Below are 18,566 nucleotides of genomic sequence, written 5' to 3' on the forward strand. Positions count from 1 at the left end.
CTGCTTTAGAATCTGGGATCAGCAATCTGTCTCAGGAAGCTCCCCAGACGGTCTTGTCAACTGTCGAGCCTGAGACGCAAGAGCTTGTCACCTAGGTCCACTCCAACATCCTCAGGAACTGGGGCGGCCCCTGGGTGGGGGAGGGCCTCCAGGGACAATGCTGAGCCTGCGGGCAGGTGGCCCCTGGGAGCTGCCTGAAGTAGGGAAGATGGTAGCCAGGTGACGTGCAGACGCAGGCCCAGCTGGTGTGGCCGCTGGGGGCGTACTGTTTGGAGGTGACAGAGGAGGCTGCTGGGAGGATGGGGACACATGCCCGTCGGAATGTGCCTCCCCAGCTGCCGCCAGCACTTTAATAAACTGTCCCAACCCTGAACTGGCCTGTTGCCCTGAACAAAGAGGTCTCTTGTCACAAGAGTTTCTTTGGCAAGACTGACAAGGAGTAAGATTAAAAAAAAACAAAAACGAGGGGGTGAGGAGAGAGAGCTGTAGACTGGATTGGCGGAGCTGCTCGGGAGGGAAGTCAGCTGCCTCTGGCTGATTGAGCAATGTGTGTTGAGTGAATAAGTGACTGGGTGGGTGGTGGGTGAAGGAATGACAGTCAGTGTGCCACCTTGTGTCTCCCCCCACCCCAGCTTCCTGGTCTGCCCTGCATGTGCCAGGTCTTGAGGGACTCTTGGGCACGGGCAGTGAACCCTGACCTGGCTCCTTCTTCTTCAGGGGCATTTGCACGATCGGTACGGACAGCTGGTAAATGTTTACACCAAACTCTTGCTGACCAAGATCTCCTTCCACCTCAAGGTAGTTTCCTCGGGAGGGTCGTGGAGCTGGCGGGACCCTGGGCTCTTCCCTCCATGATGTCCTGAGACTTAGGAGGAGGCGGGTTCTCTTCTATCCTGACCTTGACCTGGGGGAAACGAGGGATGCCAGGACTTCACTGAGTCAGAGCATCTTGAGGCATTTCCTGTGGGCCCTAGAGGTGGTGTTGGCCTTGTCCTGGGCCCTGGGCGTCCTCGCCCTCAGCTGGATATCCCGTCCTCTGTCCTCGGCCCCTGCTCACTCGCAACCCCTACGCCAGTGCCCAGAGCAGATGACGGCTCCACGGGCTGGGGCTTCTCCAGCCTCTTCCCCTCCCCTGAGGTAGAACCAGTTCTGGGCCCGAGCCCACGTGGGCTGCTGTTGAGTGGGGTGTCCTCTCCTCAGCACCCCCAGTTTCCTGCGGGTCTAGAGGTGACAGACGAGGTGTTGGAGAAGGCGGCCGGGACTGACATCAACGACATGTGAGTGGGCTGGTATCGCCTCCCTTCTCCCTCAGTTTCCCTGTTTATTCCTCAGCCTTCCACACCCAGGCTCCCTTGTGGCAGTGGCTTTCTGGGGCCGGAGGTCGTGTTTCCGGATACAAGGCTACGGTGGAAGGGATGGGGTTTGTTAGGCGGCTGCGGCTGCTGTCCTAGGAGAAGGCGTGTTGACAGACAGGGAGGGCTGTCCCACATGGGCGCGCCCCCCACTCCCACCTAACCCTCTCCCCCCGCCCTCCCCTCCTGTAGCTTCCAGCTCACCGTGGAGATGTTTGATTACATGGACTGCGAGCTGAAGCTCTCCGAATCAGGTGAGCCACCCCATGGGGATGGGACCTGCCGCCTCTGTTAGCCAGACTGACTGGCCGTCCTTGAGTGTCCGCCCCCTTGCCAGGAATAGGTGAGAGGGCCTCTGAGTGTTCCCAGAGCATGAGGAAGAGGATGCCAGGCCCCTGGCGGATATGGTGTCTGCTGTTCTTCTACTCAGTGAGCCCATCTTGTCCCAGTGCAGGAGCAGGGGGCAGGGCCACCAGGAGCTGCTCTTCAGGGTCCCGACTCAGGCCCCCACCTGGGAGATGCAGCTTGGGTCACCTTGCCCGTTTTCGGCTGTAAAAGGCCTCTGAGTCATGTTGGACTTCCCAGCCCAGAAACCTGGCAGCCTTGCACAGGAAGTCTCAGGGCTCCCTCTCCCAGGGCCACAGAGCTGGTTGTTTTGGGTGACAGCTTCAGAATAACTTGTGGGTGACTCACGCTTTTCATGGAAGGATGAGAAGCAAATGCCTTTTTAAGGGAAAATCAGGAATTAGAGGTGGGTCTAGATAGCCTCCTGGCATTCCCGGGTCTGGATACTGAGGCTGGGAAGTCCAGTAGGCAGCTTGGAGCTGAACCTTCCTGCCCAGGAACAACCCAGGGTATGGCGAGCTGGTGTCCAGGTGTGGCTGCCAGACTGTGTCCTGACAGAAATGTGTCAGGTGGGAGCTGAGTCTTACGGTCCCCACCCCTGTGCTGCTCTTGGTCTCCTGGGTGGGGGCTGAGTTGGGCCAGGCCAGGGTTCCTATAAGGGAAGGTAGAGAAAGTCCACAGGCAGGTCCCCCAGTGCTAGTGACACTGATGTCTTTTTCTTTTTTTTTGTGACAGAGACAGAGAGAGGGACAGATAGGAACAGACAGAAAGGGAGAGAGGTGTGAAGCATCAGTTCTTCATTGCGGCACCTTAGTTGTTCATTGATTGCTTTCTCATATGTGCCTTGACTGGGGGGCTTCAGCAGAGTGAGTGACCCCTTGCTCAAGCCAGCGACCCTGGGCTCAAGCTGGTGAGCTGTGCTCAAACCAGATGAACCTGTGCTCAAGCTGGTGACCTCGGGGTTTTGAACCCCGAGACTGGGTCCTCTGTGTCCCAATCCGACATTCTATCCATTGAGCTACTGCCTGGTCAGGCAACACTGATGTCTTGAAGCACAAAGAAGGGGCAGCCTGGTCGTGCCATAGGCCAGTGTCTCCCTGGAGGAAGGTGCAGGTGTTTCCCCACTGTGAGGTTGATCCTTGCCGCTTGAGGTGTAACAGCCAAAGATGGGGGTGTTCTGAGCACCCCTCTGGGAGAATGGCTAAGTCTTGAAAAAACCCCAATCAGAACTTTATGTGTGTTCTCATTTTTTACAAGCAGAATGTACCTGACATGTATTTTTAAAATTAAGTTTTATAAAGGTGAGGGACAGCACTTAGCTTCTTCCTTCTCATCCCTTCCCTCCTGGGCATTTTCCTGTCACCATGGAGGTTTGCAAATGGTCCCCGCCCAGGCAAGGTGAGGGGAGGACCCCAGGGCTCAGGCTTGCCCTTTGGGGAGTGTCCCCTGTGTTGGTGTCCCGTGTGGGTTCCCTGGTGGCTCTCCTGTCCTGCGTGCTGCCTGCTCATCATCATCTCTGCCCCGGGAAAGTGGCCGCAGGGAGGCAGCCTCATGTTTGTCCCTTCCCCTCCCCTTATCAGAGGTCCCCAAACTTTTTACACAGGGAGCCAGTTCACTGTCCCTCAGACTGTTGGAGGGCCGCCACATACAGTGCTCCTCTCACTGACCACCAATGAAAGAGGTGCCCCTTCCAGAAATGCGGTGGGGGGCCGGATAAATGGCCTCAGGGGGCCGCATGCGGCCCGCGGGCTGTAGTTTGGGGACGCCTGCCTTAAATGGTCTGATGAAAGGCTTGTGTCAGGGTCTGGGGTTTGCAGAGTCCCAGGCCCTCCCTGTGGAGGCTCTCAGGAGAACCCTGGCCAAGCTGAGTTGGATTTTGTTTTCCTAGTTCGAGCGAGCGCTGGCCCCAGGGTGGGGCAGCCACAGTACACGGGGCTCCCAGTCTAGGAGCAAGGGCCCGCTGGTGTCCGAGGACTGGGATCGAGTCCTACTGCCCGGCTAGGAGTGGGAAGGCCAGGGTGTCTGTGACAGTGCCATGAGATGATGGCCCTGGCCTGTGCTCAGCCACTGTCCATACCGCAGCTGTCACCAAGGCAGCACAGACCAGTCCCCCTGTGCCTGTGTCTCCCCACGCCCTGTGCTCATGTTCCACTTGCCTCTCGTGCAGTTTTCCGGCAGCTCAACACAGCCATCGCCGTGTCCCAGATGTCCTCAGGCCAGTGCCGCCTGGCGCCCCTCATCCAGGTCATTCAGGACTGCAGCCACCTCTACCATTACACGGTCAAGCTCCTGTTCAAGCTGCACTCCTGTGAGTCCCTGGGCCTCCCTCCACTGCCTGCAGCCCCCAAGGGCCAGCCAGGGCCCCGGGAGGGCTTGTATCGACAAGCGTGAACTATACCAGACATGAGAAGTTGAGACATTAAAAATAGCCATGAAGAGCTCATTATTCATTGCCATAAATAACAGGCTCATTATGGAAAACCACTGTTTTCTAAAACATACAAAGCGGCGAGCTGCCGTTCTTTGGAATGCCTGTCCTCAGAGAGGGCCTCTAGCTGTCCGTGCATCGTGTCCGCATGTGCTCAGAAAGGTCTGGTCCCCAGGCCCCACCCTGAGCACTGCTGGCCTAAGGCGTATGAGACATTTGAACAGGACAGGCTCAAGTTTAAAGCGACTTTACAGTGCCCCTAATGCCAGGCTTTGCCGGAGTCTCGGCCTCATCATCCCCACTCACCATTTCTTCCCTCCATACTAAGGACCCGGCTGGGTGGCCACGATCTCTCTCCAATCTGTGATGGTTTCCAGCATGCGGGAGAATAGACAGAGGGAAGGGAGCCGGTGAACATGAGGTCTCGGTAGCCACAGAGCAGTGAGCAGGTACCAAGTTCATTAACCTGTGCCATCCCCAGGTCTCCCAGCTGACACCCTGCAAGGCCACAGGGACCGGTTCCACGAGCAGTTTCACAGGTGCTAGCCGGGTGGAGCCGTGGGCATGGCCATGTGGGCTGGGCAGCCCCTGGCCCAGCTCCTCCCTGACCCCCCCCCCACTTGTCCCGCAGCCTCAAGAACTTCTTCCGCAGAGCGTCTGACATGCTCTACTTTAAGCGCCTCATCCAGATCCCCCGACTGCCTGAGGTACCTCCCTGGGGCTGCCCACTGGGCTGCAGCTTGGTCCCCACTTGGGCTCCTGTGCCCTCTGAGGACCCAGGTGCCTATGGGCCCCACGTAGGCTCTGGAGGTAGTGAGGGAAGGCTCCTGGGTGGCGTGGGGTGCTGAGCAGCGCCCACCCGTGGCCCTTGCAGGGACCGCCCAACTTCCTGCGGGCCTCAGCGCTGGCCGAGCACATCAAGCCAGTGGTGGTGATCCCCGTGGAGGCCCCCGAGGATGAAGAGCCGGAGAACCTCATTGAGATCAGCACGGGCCCCCCTGCCGCCGAACCTGCAGTGAGCGGCCCCCTCTTTCTGCATGGGGGTTTAGGGTGATTGGGCTTCCCTCTGCCCCCTTCCTATTTTGGCCCGTAGGGGGAGAGTCACTGTGTTTTGATGTGGCAGGTGGTGGCCGACCTTTTTGACCAGACGTTTGGGCCCCCCAATGGCTCCGTGAAAGACAACAGGTGAGGGCTCAGCGTGCCACCTGCAGTGTGGGGCTGGAAGTGGCCTTCACGGAGCTGTGGTCAGCAGGGGCTGGGGTGGGGGCATGGGTCTGAGACGCTCGGCTCCCAAGGGGCTGCTGATGAGACCGCCATTCTTGTGGGGGTCTCCTGGTTTTTCTGGTTGGCTGAACCTGATTTGTGCAGGCCTCAGAAAACCCTGCCTGCCTGACCTCTGTCCCCAGGGACCTCCAGATCGAAGCCTTGAAGAGAGAGGTGGAGATGCTTCGTGCTGAGCTGGAGAAGATCAAGCTGGAGGTGAGGGACTGTGAGCATGGGGTGGGCCTGGCTGTGTGGCTGCGCCCATCCTGCACGTGGCCAGCACGGCCCCAGCCCTGCACGCAGGCCCCACGCATGCAGGCCCGCTGACCGCCCCCACCCCATGCCTGCGCCCCATGCCCTCCCTACCTCCCTGCCACCCCAGGCCCAGCGGTACATCGCCCAGCTGAAGGGCCAGGTGAACGCGCTGGAGGCTGAGCTGGAGGAGCAGCGGAAGCAGAAGCAGAAGGCGCTGGTGGACAACGAGCAGCTCCGCCATGAGCTAGCCCAGCTGCGGGCCGCCCAGCAGGAAGGCGAGCGGAGCCAGAGCCTACGCGAGGAGGCTGAGAGTGCGGGCCAGGCCAGCGGGAGGGCCCGGGGAGGGGGTGCGGGGGCGGCTCTAGGGGGCTGAGGGTCACTGCAGCCCCTGTGCCCTGCAGAGAGGGCCAGCGCCACGGAGGCACGCTACGCCAAGCTGAAGGAGCAGCATGGCAAGCTGGTCACCACGCACGCTGAGCTTCTCCGGAAGGTAGGCCCTGCCCGGGGCGCGGGCGGGAGGCGGGGCCCCAGTGCTGCAGGGCCTGAGCCTGTCTGTCCACGTGCCCATTGGCTTGCAGAACGCCGACACAGCCCGGCAGCTGACGGTTAAGCAGCAGAACCAGGAGGAGGTGCAGCGGGTGAAGGAGCAGCTGGCTTTCCAGGTGGAGCAGGTGAAGCGGGAGTCTGAGATGAAGGTGCGTTCCCCATGTGCCCGGACCTGGGCTCTGGGGTCCGCTGATGCACTGTCCCCCAGAACTACTGCCCCATGACACACTGTCCCCCTGACACACTGTCCTCTGGCACCACTGCCTGTGACACACTGTCCCCCGATACACTGTCCTCCGGCACCACTGCCTGTGTCACAGTGTCCCCCTGACACACTGTCCTCTGGCACCACTGCCTGTGTCACAGTGTCCCCCTGACACACTGTCCTCCGGCACCACTGCCTGTGTCACAGTGTCCCCCTGACACACTGTCCTCCGGCACCACTGCCTGTGTCACAGTGTCCCCCCGACACACTATCCTCTGGCACCACTGCCTGTGTCACACTGTCCCCCCGATACACTGTCCTCCGGCACCACTGCCTGTGACACACTGTCCCCCTGATACACTGTCCTCCGGTACCACTGCCTGTGACACACTGTCCCCCTGACACACTGTCCTCCGGCACCACTGCCTGTGACACACTGTCCCCCTGATACACTGTCCTCCGGCACCACTGCCTGTGTCACAGTGTCCCCCTGACACACTGTCCTCTGGCACCACTGCCTGTGACACACTGTCCCCCTGATACACTGTCCTCCGGCACCACTGCCTGTGTCACACTGTCCCCCGATACACTGTCCTCCGGCACCACTGCCTGTGTCACACTGTCCCCCGATACACTGTCCTCCGGCACCACTGCCTGTGACACACTGTCCCCCTGACACACTGTCCTCCGGCACCACTGCCTGTGACACACTGTCCCCCTGATACACTGTCCTCCGGCACCACTGCCTGTGACACACTGTCCCCCTGACACACTGTCCTCCGGCACCACTGCCTGTGACACACTGTCTCCCTGATACACTGTCCTCCGGCACCACTGCCTGTGACACACTGTCCCCCGATACACTGTCCTCCGGCACCACTGCCTGTGACACACTGTCCCCCTGATACACTGTCCTCCGGCACCACTGCCTGTGTCACACTGTCCCCCTGACACACTGTCCTCCGGCACCACTGCCTGTGACACACTGTCCCCCGATACACTGTCCTCCGGCACCACTGCCTGTGACACACTGTCCCCCTGACACACTGTCCTCCGGCACCACTGCCTGTGTCACACTGTCCCCCGATACACTGTCCTCCGGCACCACTGCCTGTGACACACTGTCCCCCCGACACACTGTCCTCCGGCACCACTGCCTGTCACACACTGTCCCCCCGACACACTGTCCTCCGGCACCACTGCCTGTGACACACTGTCCCCCCGACACACTGTCCTCCGGCACCACTGCCTGTCACACACTGTCCCCCCGACACACTGTCCTCCGGCACCACTGCCTGTCACACACTGTCCCCCCGACACACTGTCCTCCGGCACCACTGCCTGTGTCACACTGTCCCCCCGACACACTGTCCTCCGGCACCACTGCCTGTCACACACTGTCCCCCCGACACACTGTCCTCCGGCACCACTGCCTGTCACACACTGTCCCCCCGACACACTGTCCTCCGGCACCACTGCCTGTCACACACTGTCCCCCCGACACACTGTCCTCCGGCACCACTGCCTGTCACACACTGTCCCCCCGACACACTGTCCTCCGGCACCACTGCCTGTCACACACTGTCCCCCCGACACACTGTCCTCCGGCACCACTGCCTGTCACACACTGTCCCCCCGACACACTGTCCTCCGGCACCACTGCCTGTCACACACTGTCCCCCCGACACACTGTCCTCCGGCACCACTGCCTGTCACACACTGTCCCCCCGACACACTGTCCTCCGGCACCACTGCCTGTGACACACTGTCCCCCCGATACACTGTCCTCCGGCACCACTGCCTGTGACACACTGTCCCCCTGATACACTGTCCTCCGGCACCACTGCCTGTGACACACTGTCCCCCCGACACACTGTCCTCCGGCACCACTGCCTGTGACACACTGTCCCCCTGATACACTGTCCTCCGGCACCACTGCCTGTGACACACTTTCCCCCTGATACACTGTCCTCCGGCACCACTGCCTGTGACACACTGTCCCCCGATACACTGTCCTCCGGCACCACTGCCTGTGACACACTGTCCCCCGATACACTGTCCTCCGGCACCACTGCCTGTGTCACACTGTCCCCCTGACACACTGTCCTCCGGCACCACTGCCTGTGACACACTGTCCCCCTGACACACTGTCCTCCGGTACCACTGCCTGTGACACACTCTCCCCCTGATACACTGTCCTCTGGTACCACTGCCTGTGACACACTGTCCCCCTGATACACTGTCCTCTGGTACCACTGCCTGTGACACACTGTCCCCCTGATACACTGTCCTCTGGTACCACTGCCTGTGACACACTGTCCACTGTCCCCCTGACACACTGTCCTCCAGCACCACTGCCTGTGACACACTGTCCCCCGATACACTGTCCTCCGGCACCACTGCCTGTGACACACTGTCCCCCTGATACACTGTCCTCCGGCACCACTGCCTGTGACACACTGTCCCCCTGACACACTGTCCTCCGGTACCACTGCCTGTGACACACTCTCCCCCTGATACACTGTCCTCTGGTACCACTGCCTGTGACACACTGTCCCCCTGATACACTGTCCTCTGGTACCACTGCCTGTGACACACTGTCCACTGTCCCCCTGATACACTGTCCTCCGGCACCACTGCCTGTGACACACTGTCCACTGTCCCCCTGACACACTGTCCTCCGGCACCACTGCCTGTGACACACTGTCCCCCTGATACACTGTCCTCCGGCACCACTGCCTGTGACACACTGTCCACTGTCCCCCCGACACACTGTCCTCCGGCACCACTGCCTGTGACACACTGTCCCCCCGATACACTGTCCTCCGGCACCACTGCCTGTGACACACTGTCCCCCTGATACACTGTCCTCCGGCACCACTGCCTGTGTCACACTGTCCCCCTGACACACTGTCCTCCGGCACCACTGCCTGTGACACACTGTCCCCCCGATACACTGTCCTCCGGCACCACTGCCTGTGACACACTGTCCCCCTGATACACTGTCCTCCGGCACCACTGCCTGTGACACACTGTCCCCCTGACACACTGTCCTCCGGTACCACTGCCTGTGACACACTGTCCCCCTGATACACTGTCCTCTGGTACCACTGCCTGTGACACACTGTCCCCCTGATACACTGTCCTCTGGTACCACTGCCTGTGACACACTGTCCCCCTGATACACTGTCCTCTGGTACCACTGCCTGTGACACACTGTCCACTGTCCCCCTGACACACTGTCCTCCGGCACCACTGCCTGTGACACACTGTCCCCCTGATACACTGTCCTCCGGCACCACTGCCTGTGTCACACTGTCCCCCGATACACTGTCCTCCGGCACCACTGCCTGTGTCACACTGTCCCCCGATACACTGTCCTCCGGCACCACTGCCTGTGTCACACTGTCCCCCGATACACTGTCCTCCGGCACCACTGCCTGTGACACACTGTCCCCCGATACACTGTCCTCCGGCACCACTGCCTGTGTCACACTGTCCCCCGATACACTGTCCTCCGGCACCACTGCCTGTGACACACTGTCCCCCTGATACACTGTCCTCCGGCACCACTGCCTGTGACACACTGTCCCCCGATACACTGTCCTCCGGCACCACTGCCTGTGACACACTGTCCCCCTGATACACTGTCCTCCGGCACCACTGCCTGTGACACACTGTCCCCCGATACACTGTCCTCCGGCACCACTGCCTGTGACACACTGTCCCCCTGACACACTGTCCTCCGGTACCACTGCCTGTGTCACACTGTCCCCCTGACACACTGTCCTCCGGCACCACTGCCTGTGTCACACTGTCCCCCTGATACACTGTCCTCCGGCACCACTGCCTGTGTCACACTGTCCCCCTGATACACTGTCCTCCGGCACCACTGCCTGTGTCACACTGTCCCCCTGACACACTGTCCTCCGGCACCACTGCCTGTGACACACTGTCCCCCTGACACACTGTCCTCCGGCACCACTGCCTGTGACACACTGTCCCCCTGATACACTGTCCTCCGGCACCACTGCCTGTGACACACTGTCCCCCGATACACTGTCCTCCGGCACCACTGCCTGTGACACACTGTCCCCCGATACACTGTCCTCCGGCACCACTGCCTGTGACACACTGTCCCCCGATACACTGTCCTCCGGCACCACTGCCTGTGTCACACTGTCCCCCTGATACACTGTCCTCTGGCACCACTGCCTGTGTCACAGTGTCCCCCTGACACACTGTCCTCCGGCACCACTGCCTGTGACACACTGTCCCCCTGACACACTGTCCTCCGGCACCACTGCCTGTGACACAGTGTCCCCCTGATACCCTCCGGCACCACTGCCTGTGACACAGTGTCCCCCTGATACACTGTCCTCCGGCACCACTGCCTGTGACACACTGTCCCCCGATACACTGTCCTCCGGCACCACTGCCTGTGACACACTGTCCCCCGATACACTGTCCTCCGGCACCACTGCCTGTGACACACTGTCCCCCGATACACTGTCCTCCGGCACCACTGCCTGTGTCACACTGTCCCCCTGATACACTGTCCTCTGGCACCACTGCCTGTGTCACAGTGTCCCCCTGACACACTGTCCTCTGGCACCACTGCCTGTGACACACTGTCCCCCGATACACTGTCCTCCGGCACCACTGCCTGTGTCACACTGTCCCCCTGATACACTGTCCTCCGGCACCACTGCCTTGTGTTGCACTGTCCCCCTGACCCACTGTGCTCTGACACACTGTCCCCTGACACTGTCCCCCTGACGTACTGTCCCCCAGAACCAGTTCCCCGACTCACTATCCCCCGACGCACAGTCCCTGACACATCGTTCCCCAGAACTACTGTTTCCCTGACACACTGTCCCCCAGCCCCACTGCCCCGTGATACGTTCTCCCCCAACACTACTGCCCTATGTCACACTGTCCCCCAGAACCACTGTTCCCCTGACGCACTGTCCCCCTGACCCATGGTCCCTCTTCCCTGTCCCAGCTGGAGGAGCAGAGTGACCAGCTGGAGAAGGTCAGGAGAGAGCTGGAGGCCAAGGCTGGAGAGCTGGTGCATGTGCAGGAGGCCCTGAGCCGCTCGGAGCAGGTGCAGGGCTGCCGTCCGGGGGTGGCCTCGGGGTTGGGGGGATGGAAGTCTGGGTCCTCTGTCCCGTGACCTGGGCCATGCCCAGGTGCCACTGGGCTGGTTCAGAGGCCTCTCAGCAATATTAGTGTGTGAGTCTGACCCGGCCCACAGGGGACACACAGAATGGGCCCTGGCCTTCAGAAAGCTTACAGCCTAGGGTAGTGAGGACAGGGCCTGAGGAACATCTGTAGACTGGGGTGGGGTGGGGATGGGGAGGCTGGGCCTGTGGAGCCCTGCCCACTCGCCTTGTGTTCCCAGAGCGGGTTGGAGCTGAGCGCTCAGCTGGACGTGCTGAGTGCGGAGAAGGAAGCCCTGAGCAGTGCGGTACGGCAGCGGGAGGCCGAGCTGCAGGCCGCCCAGGGCCTGGCTCAGGAGAAGGCTGCGGCGCTGAGCCAGGAGCAGCAGCGCCACTCCCAGGAAAGGGACGAGCTGCAGGGGCGGCTGGCTGACAAGGTAGCGGGCTCCACTGCCCTGCGGGACAGCTGGGTTGACCTAGTCATAACCTATTGAAAGTTGGCAAGTCAGTCGGTCTTCACCTGTTCACAGGGCTGGATGTTCATCTTGTACTTCTGGAATATTTCCAGCCCCCCAGAGAGAACCCCCTACCCAATGAGCAGTCAATCCCCTCCACCAGTCCTGGCCCTGCCCCTGCGCTGCCTCGCCCCCACCCCAGTCCCCGCCCCAGTCCCTGGGCCTGCCCCTCTCAGCCTTAGCCCCCGCCCTAGCCCCTGCCCCAGCCCCTGCCCCAGCCCCTGCCCCATTCCCTGCACCAGTCCCTGGGCCTGCCCCTCTTAGCCCTAGCCCCCGCCCTAGCCCCTGCCCCAGCCCCTGCCCCATTCCCTGCACCAGTCCCTGCGCCTGCCCCCTCTCAGGCCCTGCCCCAGCCCCGCCCCCACCCCAGTCCCAGTCCCAGCCTCAGTCCCAGCCCCAGTCCCTGCCCTAGTTCCTGCCCCAGTCCCTGCCCCAGTTCCTGCCCCAGCCCCGCCCCCACCCCCAGTCCCCGCCCCAGTCCCTGGGCCTGCCCCTCTCAGCCCCTGCCCCAGCCCCGCCCCCACCCCAGTCCCAGTCCCAGCCCCAGTCCCAGCCTCAGTCCCAGCCCCAGTCCCTGCCCCAGTTCCTGCCCCAGTTCCTGCCCCAGTCCCTGCACCTGCCCCGGCCCCTGCAATCTGCTTTCTGTCTCTGGATCTACCTACTTGGGGCATTTCATAGAAATGCAGTCATATAGTAGGTCTGGCTTCTTCCACTCAGCGTATTTTCAGAGGTCGCCTGTGTTTCAAAACATTCCTCTTCATGGCCCAGTACTGTACTGCTGTGTGGATGGAGCACGTGTTGTTTATCATCAGTTAATGGACACTTGGGTTGTTTCCACTCTCTGGTTATGTGTGCGGGTTCCAGTTTCTCTGCACACTCATCAACACTTGTTACTGTCTGTCCTTCTGCTTGGCCATTCTATTGGGGTGAAGTGAGGCCTTACGGTGATTTGATATGCATTTCCCTGAGGGCTAATGACGTTGAGCATTTTCTGTGTTCTTTACTATTTGTATACCTGGGAGAAATGTCTGTTCAGATCATTTTAGCTGGGTTGTCTATCGACTACTGAACTGTCAGCCCCACTCTGGAGGGGGACCCAATCCGTAGGGGGGGCAGGGCCTGTCCACACTCTCCCCAGCCAGGGTCTCAGCTGGGTCCTGACCGTCAGCAGTGAAGCCGCCCTGGGACGGGGTCTCCATGCTGCCTCCCCTCTCCCCCCAGGAGTCTCAGGAGCAGGGGCTGCTGCAGAGGCTCCTGGCCGAGCAGTTCGCAGTGCTCCGGCGCACGGCAGCCGAGGCCGAGCGCATCCTGCGGGACGCCGTGGGCAAGCTGGACGACCCGCTGCACCTGCGCTGCACCAGCTCCCCCGGTAGGCCCCCTCCTTTCCTGTCTGCCTGGCAGGAGGGCGCCCCCACCCCAAGAGGCTCTGCCCCTGACTTCTTCCTGTGCTTGCAGACTACCTGGTGAGCAGGGCCCAGGCGGCCCTGGAGGCTGTCAGCGCCCTGGAGGTGGGCCACGCCCAGTACCTGACCTCCAGGTCAGGTGAGTGTAGGGGGACAGGGCCGGGAGGCAGGGGTGTCGGCCGCTGGGTGCTGGTGCCACGGGCCCTGGCTGCCTCCTACCTTCAGGGAGGCTTCCTCTTCAAGAAGGTATCTCTTCAGGAAGCTGAGCAGGTGCTGCCCCCATCCATGCCTCCTGGGAGTCCTGCCCTGTGGGCCTGGGGTCACAGACCTGGGTCTAGTTCCCTCTCCGCTGTTCTCTAGCTGCGTGACCTTGACCTTCTCCCCTCTGAGCCCTCCTGATGTGTGGACTGGGGCACAGGTGCCCGTCTCCAGCTTGCCAGGCAGAGGAAGTGGTGCCCACGCTAAGGCACCAGCCGGGACTCGGTGGCGGCAGCGTCAGGGTCTCCTTCCTATCCATGCCCACAGACGCCTCTGCCCTGGTGGCAGCCCTGACCCAGTTCTCCCACCTGGCTGCGGACACCATCGTCAACGGCAGTGCCACCTCCCACCTGGCTCCTACTGACCCTGCTGACCGTAAGTGGGCCCCAGCTTGTGTCCCATGGGTCCTCACAGTGGACCAGGAAAGGGTGGGCCTGTAGGCGGGTCCTGGTGTCAGACTGTGGGCAAGGGCTGTGCGAAACTTAGCCCAGGGGCCTCGGAGCATGGCTCCCCTCACTGCCCTCTCCCCCCAGGCCTGATCGATGCCTGTAGGGAGTGTGGGTCTCGGGCGCTGGAGCTTGTGGGGCAGCTGCAGGACCAGCAGACTGTGCAGAAGGCCCAGGCCAGTCTGGTGCGGACCCCCCTGCAGGGCATCCTTCAGCTGGGCCAGGTGAGGCTGCAGCCAAGGCACTGAGTGTGGCCCGGGCTCTGTGGAGGGCAGTGGGGCTGGGATGGGGCTTAGGTCCGCAACTTCTCTGCACCTTTCTCCAGTCTGGGCTGAACGGTGCTCATGCACAGAGCCTGTAGCTGGGGGACATGGGGGCAGGGACAGAGCACCCCACCCCACCCCAGCATCCTGCAGCCCCTCCCCCTTTCCTAGGCTCCCTGTGGGGTGCTGGGGGTCGAATGCACCCCGCCTGACCCCTGGATGCCCTTCTGCAGGAGCTGAGGCCCAGGAGCCTGGATGTGCGGCAGGAGGAGCTCGGGGCCGTGGTGGACAAGGAGCTGGCGGCCACGTCTGCCGCCATCGAGGAGGCGGTGCGGCGGATTGAGGTGAGGCTGCTGCGGTTCCTGCAGGAGGCCAGGAGTGGGGCCTGGGGGCGGCTGCGCCCACCTCTGCAGAGGTCGGAGTGGTGAGAGGGCCTTTACCCCTGCTCAGTGGCTGTTCCTGGGGGTGCCCTCCTTCCCTCCTTGCCACCCTCCCTCACTGCCTTCCTCCCAGCCCACCCATGGCTCTGTCACTGGTGCAGGACATGATGAACCAGGCCCGCCATGCCAGCTCCGGGGTGAAACTGGAGGTGAATGAGAGGTGAGCCTGCTCTGCCCCAAACCCAAGACGAGGTAGCTCCCCACAGCCTGCCCGCAGAGCTGGGGTCTCTGCCCTCCTGCCCGCTCAGCATTCCAGTGCACAGGCAGTGAGCAGCGCAGCTCCGCCCCATGGGCCTGTGCTGCTGGACACCAGGGTTGTCAATGCAGGAAGATGGGTGGGGCGGCTCCTTGACCCCTGCCCCCAGCTTCCGGGGCCACACTGATCTCACCGCCTCCTCCCACCCACAGGATCCTCACCTCCTGCACAGACCTCATGAAGGTGAGCAGTGGGCTGGGACCCCAAGGGTGGTTGTGTAGCCGGGAGAGCTGCCCCAAGAGTGACCTACATTGTGGTTTTGGTAGGCAATCCGACTCCTGGTGACAGCATCCACCCACCTGCAGAAGGAAATCGTGGAGAGCGGCAGGGTGAGCTGGGCCTCCAGGGGCCTTCCCCTTCTGGCAGGTCACACAGCTGCGCCAGCGAGAATAGAGTCCTGAAGGGGCGGCAACCCCAGTGCCCTCCTCTGCCCAGACCGCACTGTGCCTAGGCCGGCCACACACTCCTCTGGGCACTAGACGCCAGAAGTGTGCCCCGACCATCCCCCCAGTGCTCATGTCTGGGAATCACAGCTGAATCCCCGCCCTACCCCCACCCCCCCGCCCCCAGCCCAGGGAGCCGCCTTTGTGGATGGCACAGGGATGATGGGGCCTGGGGAGCACCCATTGCTGCCCTCATGCAGGTCATTGACTGGTCTGTCTTGCCTTTCCCTCTTGTCGCCACTAGGGGGCAGCCACGCAGCAGGAATTTTATGCCAAGAACTCGCGGTGGACTGAAGGTCTCATCTCGGCCTCCAAGGCGGTTGGCTGGGGAGCCACGCAGCTGGTGTATGTCGCCCCAGGTGTGGGGCAGCAGGGAGTGTTGCGCCGGTATCTGGAAAGGGAGTGTGGGGGTCGCCTGGCTCTCCATGGGGTTGGAGACCCAGGCCCTGCCCTGCTCTGTCCCCAGGGAGTCAGCTGACAAGGTGGTGCTTCACACGGGCAAGTATGAGGAGCTCATTGTCTGCTCCCACGAGATCGCGGCTAGCACGGCCCAGCTGGTGGCAGCCTCCAAGGTGGGCTTCAGGTCCCTGTGTGCAGGCCCCTCTGCTCTGGGCTGCAGTGGGCCACACCACATGGGGCCAGGAGCCCTTAGGATGCAGGGAGCCCAGGGTGCCCCGCCTGACCTGCCTCCCATGCACCCCCAGGTGAAGGCCAACAAGAACAGCCCCCACCTGAGCCGCCTGCAGGAGTGCTCCCGCACTGTAAATGTGATGGCCGCCAACGTAGTGGCCTCCACCAAGTCGGGCCAGGAGCAGATCGAAGACAGAGGTGGGTTTGGGGGCCTGGGAGTGGCCAGGTGGGGGTGGATGGCCCGCCACTAACACCCTTCTGGCCACAGACACCATGGACTTCTCCGGGATGTCCCTCATCAAGCTGAAGAAGCAGGAGATGGAGACCCAGGTCGGTGCCCCCCCGTAGCCACCCAGCGTTGCTGGTGCTCCGCCAGCCTCCGGTCTGGTCCCTGTCCCGAGGCTGAGCTCTTGGAGTGGGAGGGCTCCCAGAGGAGGGGCCGCAGGTCTGCTGAACGGTGTGCGGGCTGCAGGTGCGGGTCCTGGAGCTGGAGAAGACGCTGGAGGCGGAGCGTGTGCGGCTGGGGGAGCTGCGGAGGCAGCACTACGTGCTGGCTGGGGGCGTGGGGACGCCCAGCGAGGAGGAGCCCAGTCAGCCCGGCAGCGCCGCCCACAGCGGGCCCTCCAGGAAGCCACCCCTGGCCCAGAAGCCCAGTGTAGTCCCCAGGCAGGACCACCAGGTAGGCCCACCGGGCGCCAGACGTCAGGGCAAGGCTGGGGCGGGGCCCTGGAGGGTGCTCCCTGGCACCCGGGTCTGTGGACACAGGGCTGTGGGAAGGTCGGACAACGCTGCCCGGCAGGCACCAAATGGCTGCCCCAGCAGCACGAGTCTTGGCGCATTGAAGGGAGCGTGCACGGGGCCTGGCCTGGGCCGTGTCCACTGAGTCCCTCACTTTAACCCCTGCAGCTGAACAGGAAGGACGACGTCTGCCCGGCTCAGCTTGTGAACTCCTAGGTCCCAGAGGGGCCAGTGGGGAGCGGGCAGGCAGCCTGGGCAGTGAGCTCCTCATACTTGCCTGACCTGGTTAAGGAGACTGAGGGGCACGGTCCCCACACCAGGTGCCCAGGCCCGCCCCTTGGCCTGGATCGGTGTCTCCATGGGATCAGGCCGAGCGAGGCTGAGGGGCACTTCTGGATGTGAGTATGTGAGTACTGATCGGCAGCAGGGACTGCGGAGGAAGGCAAGGCCCCGCGGGCCTGAGGCATGATGCAGGAAATACACTGAACATGTGGTAGTCCCTATTAGGTCTATCCTTGGTGACTTTGTACTTGGCACACTGGGAGGAGGGCCATTTGGCAGGATCTCCCCTGCCTGTTGGACTCGGGGTCTGAGGTGAGAGGTGAACAGAAGGAACATGGTCTGTGCTGGCTGTCGGGACTGCGTGAGATGTCTTCTGGGACACTGATTCCGTGGAGACGGGACCTCGGGCAGAGTGCTCTAGGGTGGGCTGGGGTGTCCCCTATCTTCCCGGGGCCTCAGTCTTGGGTGCTAGGGACAGCGTGGGGGCACGGCCCCTGTCTGGGAGGAGAGATGGTCCAGGCAAACACGTGGCCACAGGACCACCTTCGCTCCTGGAGTCTGTACCCGCCTGCTTCCTGTTTTCCTTCCCGTGGGGCTGCCCTGCCCTGAGGCCCTGTTCTGGCCGCTCCCCACTGCCCACCTCCACCTCCCGCCGCTGCTCTCCAGCTTGGCCAGAAGAGCCGCCCGCCATCCTCGGATCAAAGGAGCCTTGTGCTCCCAGGAGGAGGGCGCCCTGCCCCACCCCGCTCCGCCCAGTTGGAAGCTGATGTGAGTGAACTTGCATTGCTGAGCCCCCTGCGGGAGTGGCCTCGTGGATGTGGACCTGTGTGGGGAAGGACTAGCTGCTGGTCTACTAGCACCACCGCTGCAGCCCCGCATCCGCCATGCCTGGGAGCACAAGGGTCCCGCTCTTCTGCGTGGAGTTTGTGTCCCCTTGTATTGGCGTCGGGTTGGCAATAAAACACTTTGACTGTTTTCACCGTTGCCCCTGGGCTGTTTATTTCTTGGGCTGGGACATGGGTGGGACTCACTTAGGTTCTGCAGGTGACAGCAGTGGAACCACAGCAGACCTCGCCTCGCTGGAGTTGCCTCTGGTTCTGCCAAGTGGTGTCTCCGTTCCGGGCAAGTCGTGGCATCCATCCACCTCACCAGCCCCAGCTCCCAGCCACCCCCTCCCCGTGGCAGACCACACCTCTTGGGAAAGGGAGGGGTGGCCCCGACTCCTGGCTGGTCTGGACTCAGATGTCGGCCCACACCCCGCCTTTCTGTTTATGAGAACTTCATGGGAGTCCGGCTCCTAGAGCATGGCGGTGGCCCATGCACTGTCCGGGAGTGC

The 18,566-nt window shown here is 62.2% G+C and overlaps 1 protein-coding gene across 2 annotated transcripts in view; it reads left to right on the forward strand.

Moving 5' to 3' along the window:
- Positions 1–18,205, forward strand: part of HIP1R (huntingtin interacting protein 1 related) — a 34,069-nt gene extending 15,864 nt beyond the window's left edge. The window contains exons 5-32 of one of the 2 annotated variants that reach the window (XM_066260687.1): positions 718–798; positions 1,201–1,277; positions 1,545–1,606; positions 3,865–4,005; positions 4,607–4,664; positions 4,757–4,832; positions 5,000–5,140; positions 5,249–5,310; positions 5,532–5,604; positions 5,771–5,954; positions 6,045–6,133; positions 6,222–6,338; positions 11,400–11,501; positions 11,799–11,993; positions 13,293–13,440; positions 13,527–13,613; positions 14,000–14,107; positions 14,266–14,402; positions 14,675–14,785; positions 14,983–15,041; positions 15,290–15,320; positions 15,404–15,466; positions 15,825–15,925; positions 16,047–16,152; positions 16,285–16,408; positions 16,479–16,540; positions 16,683–16,889; positions 17,117–18,205. In XM_066260687.1, the coding sequence (XP_066116784.1) occupies positions 718–798; positions 1,201–1,277; positions 1,545–1,606; positions 3,865–4,005; positions 4,607–4,664; positions 4,757–4,832; positions 5,000–5,140; positions 5,249–5,310; positions 5,532–5,604; positions 5,771–5,954; positions 6,045–6,133; positions 6,222–6,338; positions 11,400–11,501; positions 11,799–11,993; positions 13,293–13,440; positions 13,527–13,613; positions 14,000–14,107; positions 14,266–14,402; positions 14,675–14,785; positions 14,983–15,041; positions 15,290–15,320; positions 15,404–15,466; positions 15,825–15,925; positions 16,047–16,152; positions 16,285–16,408; positions 16,479–16,540; positions 16,683–16,889; positions 17,117–17,164 (2,850 nt within the window). In that variant the 3' untranslated portion in view covers positions 17,165–18,205. Of the gene's footprint in view, positions 1–717; positions 799–1,200; positions 1,278–1,544; positions 1,607–3,864; positions 4,006–4,606; positions 4,665–4,756; positions 4,833–4,999; positions 5,141–5,248; positions 5,311–5,531; positions 5,605–5,770; positions 5,955–6,044; positions 6,134–6,221; positions 6,339–11,399; positions 11,502–11,798; positions 11,994–13,292; positions 13,441–13,526; positions 13,614–13,999; positions 14,108–14,265; positions 14,403–14,674; positions 14,786–14,982; positions 15,042–15,289; positions 15,321–15,403; positions 15,467–15,824; positions 15,940–16,046; positions 16,153–16,284; positions 16,409–16,478; positions 16,541–16,682; positions 16,890–17,116 lie in introns of those variants that run through there. The other variant, XR_010729311.1, reaches the window with a different exon arrangement.
- The last annotated feature ends 361 nt before the right edge of the window (positions 18,206–18,566 follow it).

The sequence above is a fragment of the Saccopteryx bilineata genome, chromosome 2 (assembly GCF_036850765.1).
Source record: "Saccopteryx bilineata isolate mSacBil1 chromosome 2, mSacBil1_pri_phased_curated, whole genome shotgun sequence".
Taxonomy (NCBI): domain Eukaryota; kingdom Metazoa; phylum Chordata; class Mammalia; order Chiroptera; family Emballonuridae; genus Saccopteryx; species Saccopteryx bilineata.